A 17,232-nucleotide genomic window follows, 5' to 3' on the forward strand; every position below is an offset into this window, starting at 1 on the left:
ATAAGGTAATTGAAGATGAAATAGTTATTCATTATTCTTGCAGTAATGTGTCAGGGCATTGTATCAGAATATGCAGTTTTGTTTTAATTCTTAATTCTTTTTGAACAAACTTTAAAACTTCAGGTAATTTTTCCTAATGTGATGACTAGATCAGTCATGAGTGTATTATGCATAAAAATGGAATTATCAATATGCCTGGACAACTGAAAATACACCTTTCAGCTGTAGTTGTGTTTTCTTAGGAAATCAGTGATTACTTCAGTGTCTGGTTGACTGATTTTTGGGTTACAATATGCAAGCCTCAACAATTTTATTTTATTATAGTTTGTGTACATTTTCCTAGCACACTCTTCATATGCTCTGTGAAGATAGTGCACATATAGGACTGTTTTGTGCATTGTGTGAAATTTGCCATATAATGACCTTGAGTACTGGTAAACATATAAATTTCAGTTTTTACAAATTGACTCGGCAAATAATTCTTTAGTTTACCAACTAGAGGACATTGTTTCAGTTCCCACCAAGACTGAAAGTGCAGTGCTTAAAGCCTCACCAGTGGGCACGGGTTCCAAACCAGTCTCTTCAAGTTCATGCTTTGAAACTATCTGATATCCGTGGCTGGAGTATCCTCTGTGAAGATCCTGTGTCAATGCTTGCTTTACACATACCTGAAGAGGATAGATGTATTGATATTCTGGAGCTTATTGAAATGGAAAGATTACTCAGGTAAGGCGTTTCATTTAAGTTTTAAAATATACTTTTGGATAATGTTTATCAGCAAAGAGATGTAAAACAAGTTTTCATAACCTATCATATAAGTAACATTTGTCGCGTGATGTGTCCCAACTTAACATTAGTTCATTCTCTCTCTCCAGTCACAAAAAATCAACTAAAGACTGTTTCCAACTTTATTTATGACTTAGCAGAACGTATAGAATTTGATGCCAGGTTTATGTATTTGACAGCACTTATATTTTGTAAACCACAAATAGCTGCACAACAAAAAAAGGTACTTTTTATTTACTATTTTATGAATAGTGTGAGAGAAGAATGACTGCTTAAACACTTTTTTCGAAATGGAGTCTTTCAGCAAGATGTGACTAAAAGTCAAATAAAATACTACTTAGTGGCAGTGTTTGCTTGAATACTAGTATAGTTATATGATGATTATTCTTCATTCTCAGCTAATCTTGGATACAGATATACAGGGTGTATCAAAAAGAAACATCCGATTTAAAACACAATCGTAACTACTATGTTATTTGAGATACGTGCATGAACAATCTGATGTTGGAGGAAACAAACTCTTGAGTTTTACATAGTTCCCACAAGGTAGCACCAGTGTGTGCTCGCTTCAGTTCTAGTAAAAATGGTGCCGGGTCAACAGACAGTGTTTTTTGTTGTACGTTTTCCACAGTGTGGTCAGTAATAATTGTTCAGCATGACTTTCATACTAGGTATGGTGTGGATACTCTTACAGCACAGAGCATTAGATGATGGCATGAACAATTCTGAGAAACAGATTGTTTGTCTAAAAACAAATTGCCAGGCCATCCCCAAGTGTCTGAAACAGACTTCAGACGCATCTAGCATAGTTTCACAAGGAGTTTGCAGAAATCCATTCGCCACGTAACTTGACAGCTCAACATGCCCTCGATGTCTGTCTGGCCATGTGTTGCATCGATGTTTACATGTGAAACCATACAAAATTCAGTTACTGCAAGTTCTTCATGAAGGTGACAAACAACTATGTGTGGAGTTCTGTAATTTCATTCTTGCCAAGATGTAGGATGACAGTTTTCTCCCACACTTACTGTTTAGTGATGAGGCAACATTCCATTTAAATGGAAAGGTGAACAGTCATGATGTGAGAATATGGGGTATGGAACAAATACATGAAGTTGCACAACACGAGAGGGGCTCTCCAAAATTTAATGTGTTTTGTGCAGTTTCACGTTAAAAAATATATGATCCAATTTTCTTTTCCGAAAATATTATTACAGGAAGCACATATCTCAATATGCTTGGGAACTTTCTTTTCCCACAGTTGGAGACTGATTCGAACAACTTCATTTACCAACAGTATGGGGTACCACCATACTGGCATCTGGGAGTGCAGGAATTTTTAAATCAAAGGATTACTGAATGATGGATCAGTTACACTGGACCAAATGATTCAGCCTTACATTACTGGCCTTCAAGGTTACCGGACTTGAGTGTATGTAATTATTTCTTGTGGGGGCTTACAAAAGACTTTGTTTATGTGCCTTCATTACCAGCAGCAATGCATGAACTGAGATGTTGCATAACAGCAGCTATGGAAGCTTAACTCAAGAAATGCTCTCTGCAGTGTGGGAACAATTGGAATACTGCATTGAAGTGTGCCATGCATCTCAAAGGGGGCATATTGAACACCTATGAAAAGTTATGAAAAAAACTTGAGTTTCCCATTCAGCAAAAAACAAGTCATTGTATATGTTTATTAGTTAGAAATATGTGTGTGTGAGGTCCCATACTCTGAGGAGCATGGGACCCAATGCACGGGAAGCAAGAACACTACTGCAAGACCACGAGCTGCGGACTTCAGAAATATAGACATGCCAAATCAGATGATTCTTTTTGATACACACTGTATGTTTAGTGCTTGGGGTATAATCAAGCATTTCAGAAACATTCTCATGCTAATTATGTAAAAGGATCATTTCCTTCAACATTGTTAATTTAAGTTGAAAATCTTGTCTACTTCAAATATAATGCTTCTTGAACATTTTCTGATTCCATGCATGACAGAAAGAACTTTGTTGTTATCTTTTAATACAATATTTAGTTTTTCACATCAATGGTAATTAATATTGTGTATACTGGTCATGACATAACACTGTTTTTGACTTTTTTCTTGAGTCTGTTTATAAGTTTAACCTTGAAAAAGTTCAAGAAACATACTTAACCTTCTAGATATACGTAAATTTTGTCCCAGGTATTTCTTTTGTTGTTTACATAAACCACTTTCTTAAGTGCCATAGCTTCAGTTCCTAAAGGGAACTCTCAAGCTTAACAGATCCTGAAATTAAAACAATTTTGATGTTAATTATTTAGCGTACAGATAAAACCCCGCTGTGAATGCTGTTCTCAGGCAAGGGATGAATTAGTTGATGTTTGTAACCAACTGAAAATTGTCTTAGCTACTGTCAAGTAACTGGAAGCTGCTTCAAAAGGAAGTGTTTGGCAAATTTTTGAGAGTTATGTACCAGACATACCAAAGACACCTCAAGCACTATTGTCTCCAGAGGATACTGTCTAATCTGCAGGAAGTTCAGGGCCCATCACTGCTCATGCACTTGCCTGTGGGTGTCATGTCAGTGATAGATCAAGGATCCCTGTACAGTGGAGGAAAGGATCAGGGAGAACTCGTAGCATTCCACACATCCCCATAACCAACAAGCTCAGTGAGAAAGTGAGACACACTACACTTGTTGAGAAACCTGCTGCATCCTGTGTCAAGGAGAGACAAACTCAAAAGATAAGGGTCTGTAAATTGTCAGCAGTTCAAACATAAGATGCATAATTTTACCTCACAGGGAAAGAGCAATAAGAGATGGGATGGAGTACCTTGTTTGCTCTATATGTATACCTAGGAGTCTCATTCTATTTGTTGAAAAAACTATTCCAGCAACCGTAGAGAAAACAAGCTGCAACCAATCGCAGATTTTGGCACACGTTGGAACAAACAATGAAAGTTGTTTTGGGGATGAGGTCACATTTGGATCATTCCAGTGAATGTCAGAGAGGTTTGAGAAGACCAGCCTTGTTCATGGGGTTTTAAGGATCTCGTATTCTATAGCACTGTTCCCAAAACTTACAGGGGTGATCTGATAAAAAGCTGGGCAGAAACCTTGAGCCAGAGACTTCAAAGAGTAGAACACCCCAAAACATTATGATAAGAGCCTAAGGACTGGTCCCCACAGATGAAATGATCAAAATCCTACTGGTCATTTGTTAAAGCATTCTCAACAAAGTCCCAGAGTTTTTAGCAGACTTAAAAAGCGGTGGAGCTCACGTAATAATAGATATAGAAAGTTGACTAAAATCTGAAATTTGAAATAATGAGATTTTTGTGGTAAATCTGTGTTTTGAAAGAATAGGCTAATGGGAAATGGGTGATGCCTTCCTCTTTCAGGTGCCACACCAAGCTCACCTGTGTTTTCGAATTTCATTATCATCTTGTTTAAACCATTTAATGAGACTGGGCTTCTCATCAGACCTTCCAGTCAGTGATACTCTCAATGCAGCATTTCTACCATTCACATAAAACAGTTTCACAAACAGCACATGGTCTCTCTTCTAGATAGCCACACTGATCACTCATGGTATGGGAACTTCCATGATATACAGTCACTGTAAAGAAACTCTAAAGAAACAGAGATTACTGGATAATAGATCAAAACAAAGGCTATAGCTAGAGAGATACTGAATAAAACGTGTTTGGCTGTCAGGAGAGCAATGTGTGATGCCTACAAATGACTACCGTAGCAGAGTATTGTCAAATGATTTTTCACAAAACTCAAAGAAATTATGGTTATATGTTAAGGCTGTTAGTGGCACCAAAGTTAGTGTACAGTCCTAAGTGAGTGAGACGGGAATTGAAACTGAGGGGAGCAAAACAAAAGCTAAAATATTTAATTCTGTTTTCAAATGTTCCTTTACAAAAGGAAACCCCAGATAATTGCCCCAATTTAATCCTCATACCACTGAAAAGATGAACAAAATAAGTACTGGTATCAGTGGTGTTGAGAAACAGCTGAAGTGATTAAAATTGAAGAAATCTCCAGGGCCTGATGAATCCCTGTCATGTTCTATACTATAATCTATCGTAGATCCCTCAAATAAAAAACTGTGCCCAATTCTTGGAATAAAAGCACAGATCACAGCTGTCTACAAGAAGGGTAGTAGAAGTGATCCACAAAACTACTGTTCAGTATCCCTGACATCAATTTATTGTAGAGTCTTAGAATACATTCTGAGCTCAAACATAATTAGGTACCTTCAACAGAATGACCTCCTCATTGCCAGCCAGCATCATGTGAAACCCAACTCGCACTTTTGTCACGTGACATGTGAAAGCTTTGAATCAAGGCAGTCAGGTAGATGAAGTATTTCTTGATTTCTGCAAAGTATTTGTCTCAATGCTACACCTATGATTATTATCAAAAGTACAGTCATATGGGGTATCAAGTGAAATTTGTGACTGGATTGAGGACTTTTTTGTAGGGAGGATGCAGCATGTTACCTTACATGGAGAGTCCTCATCAAATACAGAAGCAACTTCGATTGTTCTCCAGGAAAGTGTGTTGGGACCTTTGCTGTTCATGTTGTATATTAATGACCATGCAGACAGTATTAATGGTAACATCATACTTTTTTCAGATGAGACGCTTATCTATAATCAAGTACTATCTGCAACAAGCTGCATAAATATTCAGTCAGATCTCGATAAGATTTCAAAGTGGTACAAAGGTTGCCATCTTGCTTTAAATGTTCAGAAGTGTAAAACAAAAAAACATAGTATCCTATGACTATAATATCAATGGGTCACTGTTGGAATTGGCCAACTCATATAAACACGTGGGTGTAAGTCTTTGTAGGGATATGAAATGGAATTATCACATAGGCTTATTCATGTGGTAGAATACTGGGGAATTGCAACCAGTCTACAAAAGAGATTGCTTACAAATCACTCATGCGACCCATCCTAGGATATTGCTGAGGTGTGTGGGACCCATGCCAAATAGGACTAATGGGATACTGAACATTACAGAGAAGGGCAGCACAAATGGTAACAGGTTTGTTCGATCCATGGGAGTGACACAGAGACACTCAAGTTGTTTGATCCATGGGAGTGACACAGAGATACTGAAGGAACTGAACTGGAAGGCTCTTGAAGTTAGACGTAAACTATGCCAAGAAAATCTATTAACAGAGTTTCAAGAACAGGCTTTAAATGAAGATTCTAGGAATATATTGGAATCCAACACGTATCACTCACACATGAATCTTGAGGATAAGTTTAGAATAATTACTGCAAACACAGAGGCATTCAAACAATCATTCTTCCCGTGCCCTATATGTGAATGGAATGGGAAGAAACTATTAACTGGTACAGTGGGATTTACCATCTGACATGCACCTCATTGGTGTTTTGCAGAGAGTAGATGTACATATATATGTAGATGTACATCACCAGATTTGCACCTGGTGGTCAAAATGGGAATTAATTTTTTCCCAGTTTGAATCAGTCCTGCATTAACACATTAGCATATCTACCAAGTTTTGCTGCCATATGATAATTACAGCCAACACTGAGCTTCTGTGTGTTGCTTCACTTTAATTATAACTGTGTGGTATGTTCCTAGTAGAACAATTCATGAAAGGAGAGACCTTCCAAGGAATACAGCCACTTTCAAGAAACTTCTAAAGAAATAAGCAAGTACTGCGAAATAGGTGTAAAATAAAGCGTAGGGTTGTAGATAGAGAGATTTTGTACGAAATGCATTTGGCTGTCAAGAGGGCAGCCTATGAAGCCTTCAGTGATTACCATAGCAGAATCGTATTTAAAGATCTCTCACAACTCCCAGTGAAATTCAGGTCATACATAAAGGATGGCAGTGGAAACAGAGTACATTACTGTCCACATAGTCATGGATGATATAGGGACTGAAATTGAGGGTTGCAAAGCAAAAGCAGAAATAATGAATTTTGTTTTCCAATGTTCCTTCATTAAGGAAGATACAGAAGTTCAGCTCCAGTTTACTTCTAACACCACAGCAAATGCAACCATGTCACAGTTGGTGAAATATGAATGATATAGATACTAATATTAACAATAATGAAAATAATAGACTGCTACTCACCATAAAGATGAGACGTTGAGTTCCGGACACGCACAACAGAAAGACTTCCTCAGACAAGAAAGGATAACATACACGCAGACAGATGCATGCTAGCAGGCAAACCTGCTGCACACATGACCACTATCTCTGGCTGCTTTGGCCATACTGCAGTTATTGCGTTGAACACAAGCAGCAATCCTGAATCTGGCGAGGAAGTGGGAGTGGTAGCAGGGTATGGATTTGGGGGGGGGGGGGGGGGGGGACTGTCTGGTGGAGCTTGCAAGGACTAGAAGGTGGCAGGACAAGCCTGCAAGGTCCAGTGTCGGGAGGCTAAGGGGGAGGAGGGAAATGGGGAGTGGAAAAAGAGAGAAGCAGAGAGGGGAAGAGACACATGGGTGCATTGGCAAGGATTGCCTCACAATGAGGGTAAGAAGATGTGATTTGAGAGGAGGTGATAGGACAGAGATGGTGGACAGTGTGGGGACAGTAGGTTACGGAAGGCTGAGGCTGGGATACTATTGGCAGCGGAGCCTACATGCTCCCCAAAATCCACAAGCCAAACAGTTCTGAATGCCCAATTATAGCTTGTTATTGTGGCACCACTGAAAAAATTTTAGACCTCCAGAATGAGATTTTCACTCTGCAGCGGAGTGTGCACTGATATGAAACTTCCTGGCAGATTAAAACTGTGTGCCCGACCGTGACTCGAACTCGGGACCATTGCCTTTCGCGGGCAAGTGGAAGGTAGGAGACGAGATACTGGCAGAAGTAAAGCTGTGAGGACCGGGCGTGAGTCATGCTTCGGTAGCTCAGATGGTAGAGCACTTGCCCGCGAAAGGCAAAGGTCCCGAGTTCGAGTCTCGGTCGGGCACACAGTTTTAATCTGCCAGGAAGTTTCAGTTTTAGACCACATGGACCAACACTTCCAACTAGGTGCCCAAAATCGAGCCTCCAGTGTCAAAGATACCAACCACTTCCTTCATTGACTCTCCACCTACTCCAATTCTTTACCTCCTGCATCCCTAGTTATCACTGCTGATGCCACCTCCCCATACACCAACATCCCCCATGCCCATGGTCTTGACACTGTTGAACACTACCTCTCCCAATGCCCTTCAGTCTCCGAACCCAACACCTTACTCCTCATACCTTACTTCTTTTATCCTAGCATGCAGCTAATCCTTTAAAGGGAAGTTATACCAAATAAACCCATGGTCAGTGGTAGGGAAAGCCGGCACAGTAGCTCAGTGTGTTCGGTCAGAGGGTTAGCTGCCCTCTATAATGAAAAAACCGAGTGAACAGATCAACGATGAACTTGAACAGGTGTCATGGGATGTCTGCTCCGACCAAATGCAATGAACAGTAACGATCAAAATGAGATAAAAAAAAGGCATAGCTTCTTTGATTAGTAATCAAAACATCTTTGGTCTCAGGTTTGCTCAGGTTTGAATCCCATCACTCCTTAAATTTTTATTAATAATCAGCACTGGCGGCCAAAGACTTCTGACATAAGAAGTTACCCCATTCTGCCAACACCCCTGTCAAAGAGGACAGAGGACTAGGCAGAGGTTCAGGACACTCTCTTCTCATAGGGGTGGGAAACTGCCCGTAATGGCAGAAGAATCAGCAATGAGACACAGTATGAGGATGCACAAGGCACTGCATTAAAGACACATAACGTGTATCCACAGGACTAGTTGCCTGTAATTGAAAAAGTGTCATGATGATCTCTCCATTGGCAAAAGATTCCAGAACAGTCCCACATTCAGTTCTCCAGGAGTGGACTGCCAAGGGGGAGTGACTATGAGTAAAAGACTGAATAATCAGTGAAGAAAGTTCTACGAGTTGGGGTGTGGAATGTCAGAAGCTTGAAAGTGGTAGGGAAACTAGAAAATCTGAAAAGAGAAATATAAAGGTTCAGTCTAGATACAGTAGGGGTCAGTGAAGTGAAATGGAAAGAAGACAAGGATTTATGGTCAGTAAGTATAGGGTAATATCAACAACAGCATAAAATGGTATAACAGGAGTAGGAATCAATATGAATAGGAAGGTAGGGCAGAGAATGTGTTACTGTGAACAGTTCAGTGTTAGGGTTGTTCTTATCAGAATTGACAGCAAACCAACACCAACAACAATAGTTCAGGTATACATGCCGATGTTGTAAGCTGAAGATGAAGAGGTAGAGAAAGTATATGAGGATACTGAAAGGGTAATACAGTATGTAAAGGGAGATGAAAACTTAATAGTCATGGGGGACTGGAATGTGGTTGTAGAGGAAGGAATAGAAGAAAAGGTTACAGGAGAATACTGGCTTGGGACAAGGAATGAGAGAGAAGAAAGATTAATTGAGTTTTGTAACAAATTTCAGCTAGTAATAGCGAATACTCTGTTCAAGAATCACAAGAGGAGGAGATATACCAGTACTTGGAAAATGCCAGGTGATACAGGAATATTTCAGTTGGATTACATCATGGTCAGACACAGGTTCCGAAATCAGATACTGGACTGTAAGACATACCCAGGAGCAGATATAGACTCAGATCACAATATAGTAGCCATGGAGAGTAGACTGAAGTTCAAGACATTGGTCATGAAGAATCAATATGCAAAAAAGTAGGATACAAAAGTACTAAGGAATGACGAGGTATGCTTGAAATTCTCTAAGGCTATATATACAGCAATAAGGAATAGCTCAGTAGGAAGTACAGCTGGAGAGGAATGGACATCTCTAACAAGGGCCATCACAGAAGTTGGAAGGAAAAATGTTGGTACAAAGAAGGTAACTCCGAAGAAACCATGAGTAACACAAGAAATACTTCAGTTGATGGATGAAACCAGGAAGTACAAAAATGTTCTGGGAAATTCAGGAATACAGAAATACAAGTCGCTGAGGAATGAAATAAATAGGAAGTGCAGGGGGAGCTAAGACGAAATGACTGCATGAAAAATGTGCAGATAGGTGGAAAGAACACATTGAAAACGTCTGTGAGGAGGGCGTTTGTCTGATGTGATAGAAGAAGAAAGAGGAGTCAATTTAGAAGAGATAAGTGATCTAGTATTAGAATCAGAATTTTAAAGTGCTTTGGAGGACATAAGATCAAATAAGCAGAAGGGACAAATAACATTCCATCAGAATTTCTAACATCATTGGGGAAAGTGGCAACAAAATGCCTATTCACTTTGGTACTAGAGGGAGCTGTAGAGGAAGACAGAGACTGGAATACATCCAGCAAATAATTGAGGACGTAAGTTGAAAGTGCTACTCTCAGTTGAAGAGGTTGGTTGGTACAGGAGAGGAATTTGTGGCAGGCCACATCAAACCAATCAGAAGACTGATGACCCTAAAAAAAAAAAAAAAAAAAAAAAAAAAAAAAAAAAAAAAAAAAAAAAAAAAAAAAAAAACTACCAACAAATCTGTGGCACAGCCATGGGTACCTGGAAAGTACCCTCCTATGCCAACAAGTTTATGCACAATGTTGACTACCTCCTCTCTGTTGGCTCCATCCACATCTCTGGCCTCATTAACCTCACCAACCACCAACTGTACCTACGTTTCAGCAGTTGCCACCTTCCAAACCGATTTGAGAATAGCAAACTAAAAGTTGAAACGCTTAGTTCTGTTTTCAGTTACCCCAATTTAATTCTCGTACCACTGAAAAGATGAATGAAATATGTATTAGTGTCAGTGGTGTTGAGAAACAGCTGAAATCGTGAAAATTGAACAAAGTTCCAGGGCCTGACTGAATCCCTTCTAGATTCTACACTGAATTTGCAGCTGAGTTGGCCCCTCTTCTAACAGTAATCTACTGTAGAGCCCTCGAACAAAAGACTGTGCCCAGTAGCTGGAAGAAAGAACAGATCACACCCATCTACAGGAAGGATAGTAGAAGTGATCCACAAAACTATTGTCCAATATCATGGGTATTGATTTGTTATAAGATCTTAGAACATATTCTGATCTCAAACATAATGAGGTATCTCAAACAGAATGACCTCCTCCATGCCAAGCAGCATGGATCATGGCACCCTGAAAGCAATGGATCAGGCAGTCAGGTGATGCTGTATTTCTTGACTTCTGAAAAGTATTTGACCCAGTACCACACCAATGTTTATTAACAAAAGTATGAATATGTGAGGTATTAAACAAAATTTGTAACTGCATTGAGACTTCTTGGTAAGGAGAATGCAGCATGTTATCTCGGATGGAGAGTCATCGACAGAAATAGAAGTAATTTCAGGCGAGCTCCAGGGAAGTATGTTGAGACCTTGCAGTTCATGTTGTACATTAATGACCTTGTGTACAAAATTAACAGTAACATCAGACTTTTTGCAGATGATGCAATTACTGTCCAAAAAACTCTAGAAACATTCAGTCAGATATTGGTAAGATTTCAAAATAGTGCAAAACAGAGGTAACTTGCTTCAAATGCACAGGTATGTAAAGCTATGCATTTCACAAAACAAAACAAAATTTAATATCCTATGAGTGCAATATCAGTTATTCTTAATTAAAATCAGTAAACTCATACAAATAACTGAGAGTATCATTTTGTAGGGAAATGAAATGGAATGATGACATAGGCTCAGTCATACGTGTGTTTAAGGCAGGTGGCAGGATACTGAGAAAATGTAGTCAGTCTCCAAAGAAGACTGCTTATAAATCACTTGTGCATCCCATCTTAGAATATTACTCACATGTGTGGAACCCATACCAAATAAGACTAACAAATGATATTGAATGTGAACAAAGCAGGCCAGCACGAATGATCACATGTCTGTTGCAGTCATCTGAGAGCATAATGGAAAAATTGAATTGAAAAAACCTGAATTGGGAAACTCTTGAAGATAGAAGCAAATTACCTCATGATATCCTACCTATTAAATTCCAAATTCACTATTAAGTGAAGAATGTAGAGGTTTTTGCTTCTGTTGGAACCATGAATACAAAATGGACTAGTTACAGCAAGCACAGAGACATTTAAGCAGTCATTCTTTCTACACTCTATAAGCGATGAGAACAGGAAGAAACTTTAATATATGGTTCTGTACTAAGTACCCTTTGCCATACACTTCACATGTTTGCAGTGTATGCATGTAGATATAGATGGATACACCCATCATATGCTCAGTTGAGGAAATTATTGTAAGGAAAATGTTTTTGTGGTGATTGTTAATTGCCTTGCTAATGAATTCTGTTTATTTAACAGTTTCCATGCTCACACCTTAACTTTGTACGCTGCATTGTGCTACCAGTCAAACTACCGTGCAGCTCACGCCCTGTGCCAACATGTGGATCAGAAACAGTTGCTGTATGCTATTCGCTCAGAGTACATGTCTGGTCCACTACGACAGGGATTTTATGACTTACTTATAGCACTTCACCTGGAATCACATGCAACAACAATGTAAGTGTCTGCTGCAGTGGCTAGAGTAAAACTTAAGTCTTCTGCTTTGCTACAATCTCTCATTTTGTACATATCGGTCTGGTGCATTTCAACCATTGTGTAAAGTACTCATCGGTCTCTAAAGTTGTCATGAACTAAAATTTGGAAAAAAATAAAAAAAAATTTAGTTCATCTTTAGTTACATTTTATGAGGAACAGAGAAAGTAGGAACTTCATATAGAAATAAAGAAAAAGTTGTAATTGTCCAGCTTATGAATCAAGAAGTAAAGTGAAGTGCCATGAAGAATTCAGCCCTGAATTATGTTATTTCAGAGTCATGGCATTCATATTTCGGAGGTGAAAGAAAATTGAAGAAACAGTACGACTTAAGACCATCAGCAGATCATTGTGAATCATAGAGGAAGATAGGGTCAAGAAAGTAGTGAACTGATGACATTAAACTGTCAACAACATTTGGTGTTCTCGTGTTATGCATCTTTATTGTTCAAGGCCTCTCTTTTAGTTTATATCCATATTTATTGAAGTTGTCTTTATTGAGCTCATACTATATTTACATATAATGCTTTTCTACTACCTCTGTGGATAATGAATAAAAATAAAAATGTCTATCACATGTCTATTACAAAACAGTGTGCCATAAAGATCAAAGAGCCTTCTCTTTCTTTAGCTCCCAAAAGGGAGTTTTATTCCTATGAAATAAAAATATTTTAGTTATCATTAGATTGTTAGGCAGAAAACTGAGCATTCATTGTGTGCAGATTTGAAAGTTCTACCAAATCCTCCTCTACACACCATTTGAACTGTGTTCTTTGGTAACACTGTTTTCTGTTGGATTTTCAGCTTTTCATTGTTTACTGATAAAGATAAATTCAGTCATTGATGTTTTTGTTGGTATAAATACACTGTAACCAAAACCAGTCTAAATGGGTATTAATAACAGCAGTGAGAGAAGATGAACATCTACTTATGACAGTTGCTTGTTTTCAACAGATGATATGTTGCACTTTACACCTATTATTAATGTTATTAATTACTGTGTTGTTTATGAGTTAATGTGAATACTTGTTTGTCTGGCTACAAGGGAGACACAGAAAGGTGAAATGATAAAGGTTTCTTCTGCTTATAATATGTTTGACTTTACTACCCCTTGAACCAATGTTAGTAATATGTAAAAAATTACATCTCCTTCTTGTGTACTTTCTTACAGGGAGGCATGTAAGAATGAGTACATAATTCCACTTGGTCAAGAACTGAAAGAATTATATGAGAATCCTGATATGAGACACAGCCTTAGGTCTCTAAAAACAGAATCAGTTAGACCTCAGATGAAAATGACTGATATAGCGTATGTATCACACTGTTTTATTAATATCTTATAATCAAATAAGGATCAAATGAAACATTTTGTTTGTAAGATAATCTACACACAAGTAGCTACCGTACATACATATGTTAAAACATTGGTCTAATTCCGAGAATTCTTCTGGGTTGTGTGGTCGCGGTCCATGGAACTCTTCTATCCCTGACATTTCGTCCAAAACTATGTTGGACATCTTCAGAGCTTTGGACGAAACGTCACGGATAGAAGAGTTCCATGGACCACAGCCATACAACCCGGAAGAATTCTTGGCAGCTGAAACATCCGGTCATGAAACCCTTTATTGTATGGTTGGTCTAATACATTTGAGGGTTGGAACTTAAGTAGTGGCACCTATTTATTCGCAACTGATACAAATGAGTTACATGTTTGCACCTGTTACTGTTCTTAAAAGTAGTCACCAGCATTGTGTAGAACCCATTGCCAGCGATGTGGAAGGCATAGTAAACCATTAGCAGAGCCTGTTCTGTTGATGGTGCGAATGGAGTGGTCTAAAGTTATGGTGATTCTCATATATGACTATGGTGGTGTTATCCTAACACATTACGCTTCTCCACGGCAGACAGTCAATGCACAGTATTACTGTTCATTTTTGGAGCATCACCTGTGACCAGCTTTGCGAAAGAAGAGGCGACACTTTCTGCACAACCCACCCATCATTTTGCATGACAATGTGCAGGTACAGTGTGTTAACTGTAAGACGGCAGAGTTGTGAGGGGAGTGCGGGGAGAGGAGGAAGCAAGCATTGGCTGGCGAGGGGTGAGGAGCCGTTGGGGGGGGAACAAGGCACGCCTACCAGTTGCAGTGCTGGCACTACAAATCGCACGTCATGCTTATACGAAAGCAGACGAAAGGCTTGGAAGTAAAACTCGCTTTAAATGTTGTTCGTACACGAAACTGAAATCGTCATGTTCATTAAAATCTATATATATAAAAATGAATGTATGTATGTTTGTCTACCATGCGCTCACAAACCATTCATCCGATAATTTTGCGAGCATTCTAACTGGTTTCCTTCTAACCGTAGGCCTATCGGTAGGGGTCGTTGGCGACTCCCGAGATGGGCCAGCAACTGCCTCTTCACTCATTTTGGTAATGTTTAGTACAACTGCACAATAAAAACAAGCAGAACAGTACAGCGCAAAACAATAACGAAGCAGACAACAATGGCTACCTTGTACAACACAGTGAGCTACGTAATGTTGGAAGCAGTCGAAACTGCGTGCCTACCGAAGCCTCCCGATGTTTGCCGACTTCTACCGATTCAGGACTAGGGAGATGTCTGCCATCTAAAAGTTTACACACTGTACCTACAACGCAAGCTGTGGTTGCTGTGTTCGGTCAATGGGACTGGAAAGTACTGTACCATCCACCATACTCCATGGACTTAAGTCCTTGTGTCTTTCACTTGATTCCAAAGATGAAGGAAGCACTTTGTGGCATTGGATTCAGAACTGTTCCAGAGATTCGGCAGGCAGTAGACTGCTCCATTCACACCATCAACAGAACAGGCTCTGCTAACGGTATACTACGCCTTCCACGTCACTGGCAACGGGTTCTTCACAATGCTGGTGACTACTTTGAAGGACAGTAACAAGTGCAAACATATAACTCTTTTGTATCGGTTGTGAATAAATAGTTGCCACTGTTTAAGTTCCAACCCTTGTATTTTGAGGGAAATGTATCAGATTTCATAAAATAACTATATACCAAAAACCTGTGTGTGCTTCAAAAGAACTGCTCATCTGTTTTGTGAAATCAAAAAGAAGTTGTATAGAACGTAAATATTAAATTTCAGTAGAATCTTTGCAAAATTGTTTAAAAACGTAAAAACTCACATAACAATGTTATGAAAAGTAGAGATTGGTACTCGCCATTTAGAGGAGACGTAGAGTCACAGGCAGGCACAACTAAAAGACTGCTTTACATTTTAGCATTCACACAAACACAACTTTCAAACACACGTCCATTGTCTATGGGTACTGCGGCCAGTCCAGCTGCAATGGACAGAGACAGTGGTCATGTATGTGTGTGTGTGTGTGTGTGTGTGTGTGTGTGTGTGTGTGTGTGTGTGTGTGTGTCTGATTTCTACTTCAGAAGAAGGCCTTTTGGCCTGAAGCTAAACTGTGTAGCAGTCATTTTATTGTGATTGTGCAAGTCAGTGTTTCCTTTTTATGATGAGTAGCACTCTACCCTTTTCATAATATTGTTGTTATTCTATTCAGGATTTTCCATTGTTTGAAAACCCACAGAACATTCACACAAAAGGAAATATCAGCATAAGGTAGTAAACTACTATTTTGAAAATTTGTTTGTACCTGCATAACTGGATGAACATTATCTTCCTAATTTTTTATGTCTGTGTGCTCTTCTGAATTGAAACTACCTGCAGTACATGCAAAATAGTTCACTTTTTTGAAAATATGGTTGCTTATTTGTTAATATTACTTTCTAGTGAAACAATTGAAAACATCAGGAACTTGTATAGCCCAGATTTCCCACTTGATGCTGTTAAGGATTATATCATGGCTGCGTTGGATGAAGCTGTTCAAGTAAACCAAGTACATAACAGGGATCCAATTGGAGGCAGCAATGAAAATTTGTTCTTGTGAGTAGAAACTGATTAAGCTAACTTTTTTAATTTTTGAAAATTTAATTTGTTTTCTCTGACTTCTTTCTGTTTATTACTTTTTCCATGTTCTCTTTAGGCCATTACTAAAACTAGTGGATCGCCTGCTACTAGTTGGATTGCTCACTGATGAGGATGTGGGGAAACTACTAATTATGATTGATCCAGAAACTTGGGACAGTTCATTTGACAAAGGTAAATACAGTTAATAGCATTAGTTTTCTTCTGTGCTCAGTTAGCAGAAAATTGTCACAGTTTAACTCTCGCCTAGAAAAAATGTGAACTACTAACACATCTGAAGACTTTTGAATGTCCTACTTACGTGAAAGTTTGACCACTGTTGCAAGGAAATTATTTTATCACTGAAGATTAGCCTCTTACTTAGCCAAAATATTTTGCTGTTGTTTCTTGTTGTGTGCATTTAAATGTTACTTTCAGTTATGATTACTGTGCCAATCAGTTTGGTAGTTGTCTGCATGTTGCATGGACCATGGATCATGCTTGCTATCTTTCCTATAATGTCAAATACATCAGTTAATTTACAGTTGTAATCTGTAATGTCCATTGCAAGTAGTTCCCGTAAATTTGGAAGAGTTTTATTACACTTATTTCTGAGTGATTATGAGTGGGAATTCCTGGTCAGTACTTACTTCCTCTCATAGTTTATTAGATTACAAATACATCATGAATATTTGATGTGGTTCTCAATACAAGGGTGAAATTGAAAATTTTTAGAAAATTAAACAAGGACTAGTGTTAAAAAATTTAAATGATTTTATCAAAATATTCCCTTTTAACATCAATATATTTTTGAATTTCATGAAACCAGTCCTTAAAGCAATGATACCCCTCTTTATGAGTCACTTCAGAAACCGGGTTATTATAATGTTCCACTGCTTCATCTAATGACAAAAAATTGATTCCATGGATTAT

General features: G+C 38.6%; 1 protein-coding gene across 1 annotated transcript in view; it reads left to right on the forward strand.

The window, feature by feature from the left end:
- LOC124595722 (ryanodine receptor) overlaps positions 1 to 17,232 on the forward strand; it is a 690,379-nt gene that overhangs the window by 390,404 nt on the left and 282,743 nt on the right. Inside the window, exons 37-41 of the mRNA XM_047134588.1 lie at positions 515 to 726; positions 12,095 to 12,292; positions 13,500 to 13,637; positions 16,126 to 16,278; positions 16,379 to 16,494. Of these exons, the coding sequence (XP_046990544.1) occupies positions 515 to 726; positions 12,095 to 12,292; positions 13,500 to 13,637; positions 16,126 to 16,278; positions 16,379 to 16,494 (817 nt within the window). The remainder of the gene's footprint in view (positions 1 to 514; positions 727 to 12,094; positions 12,293 to 13,499; positions 13,638 to 16,125; positions 16,279 to 16,378; positions 16,495 to 17,232) is intronic.

This window comes from Schistocerca americana, chromosome 2 (genome assembly GCF_021461395.2).
Source record: "Schistocerca americana isolate TAMUIC-IGC-003095 chromosome 2, iqSchAmer2.1, whole genome shotgun sequence".
Classification (NCBI taxonomy): Eukaryota; Metazoa; Arthropoda; class Insecta; order Orthoptera; family Acrididae; genus Schistocerca; species Schistocerca americana.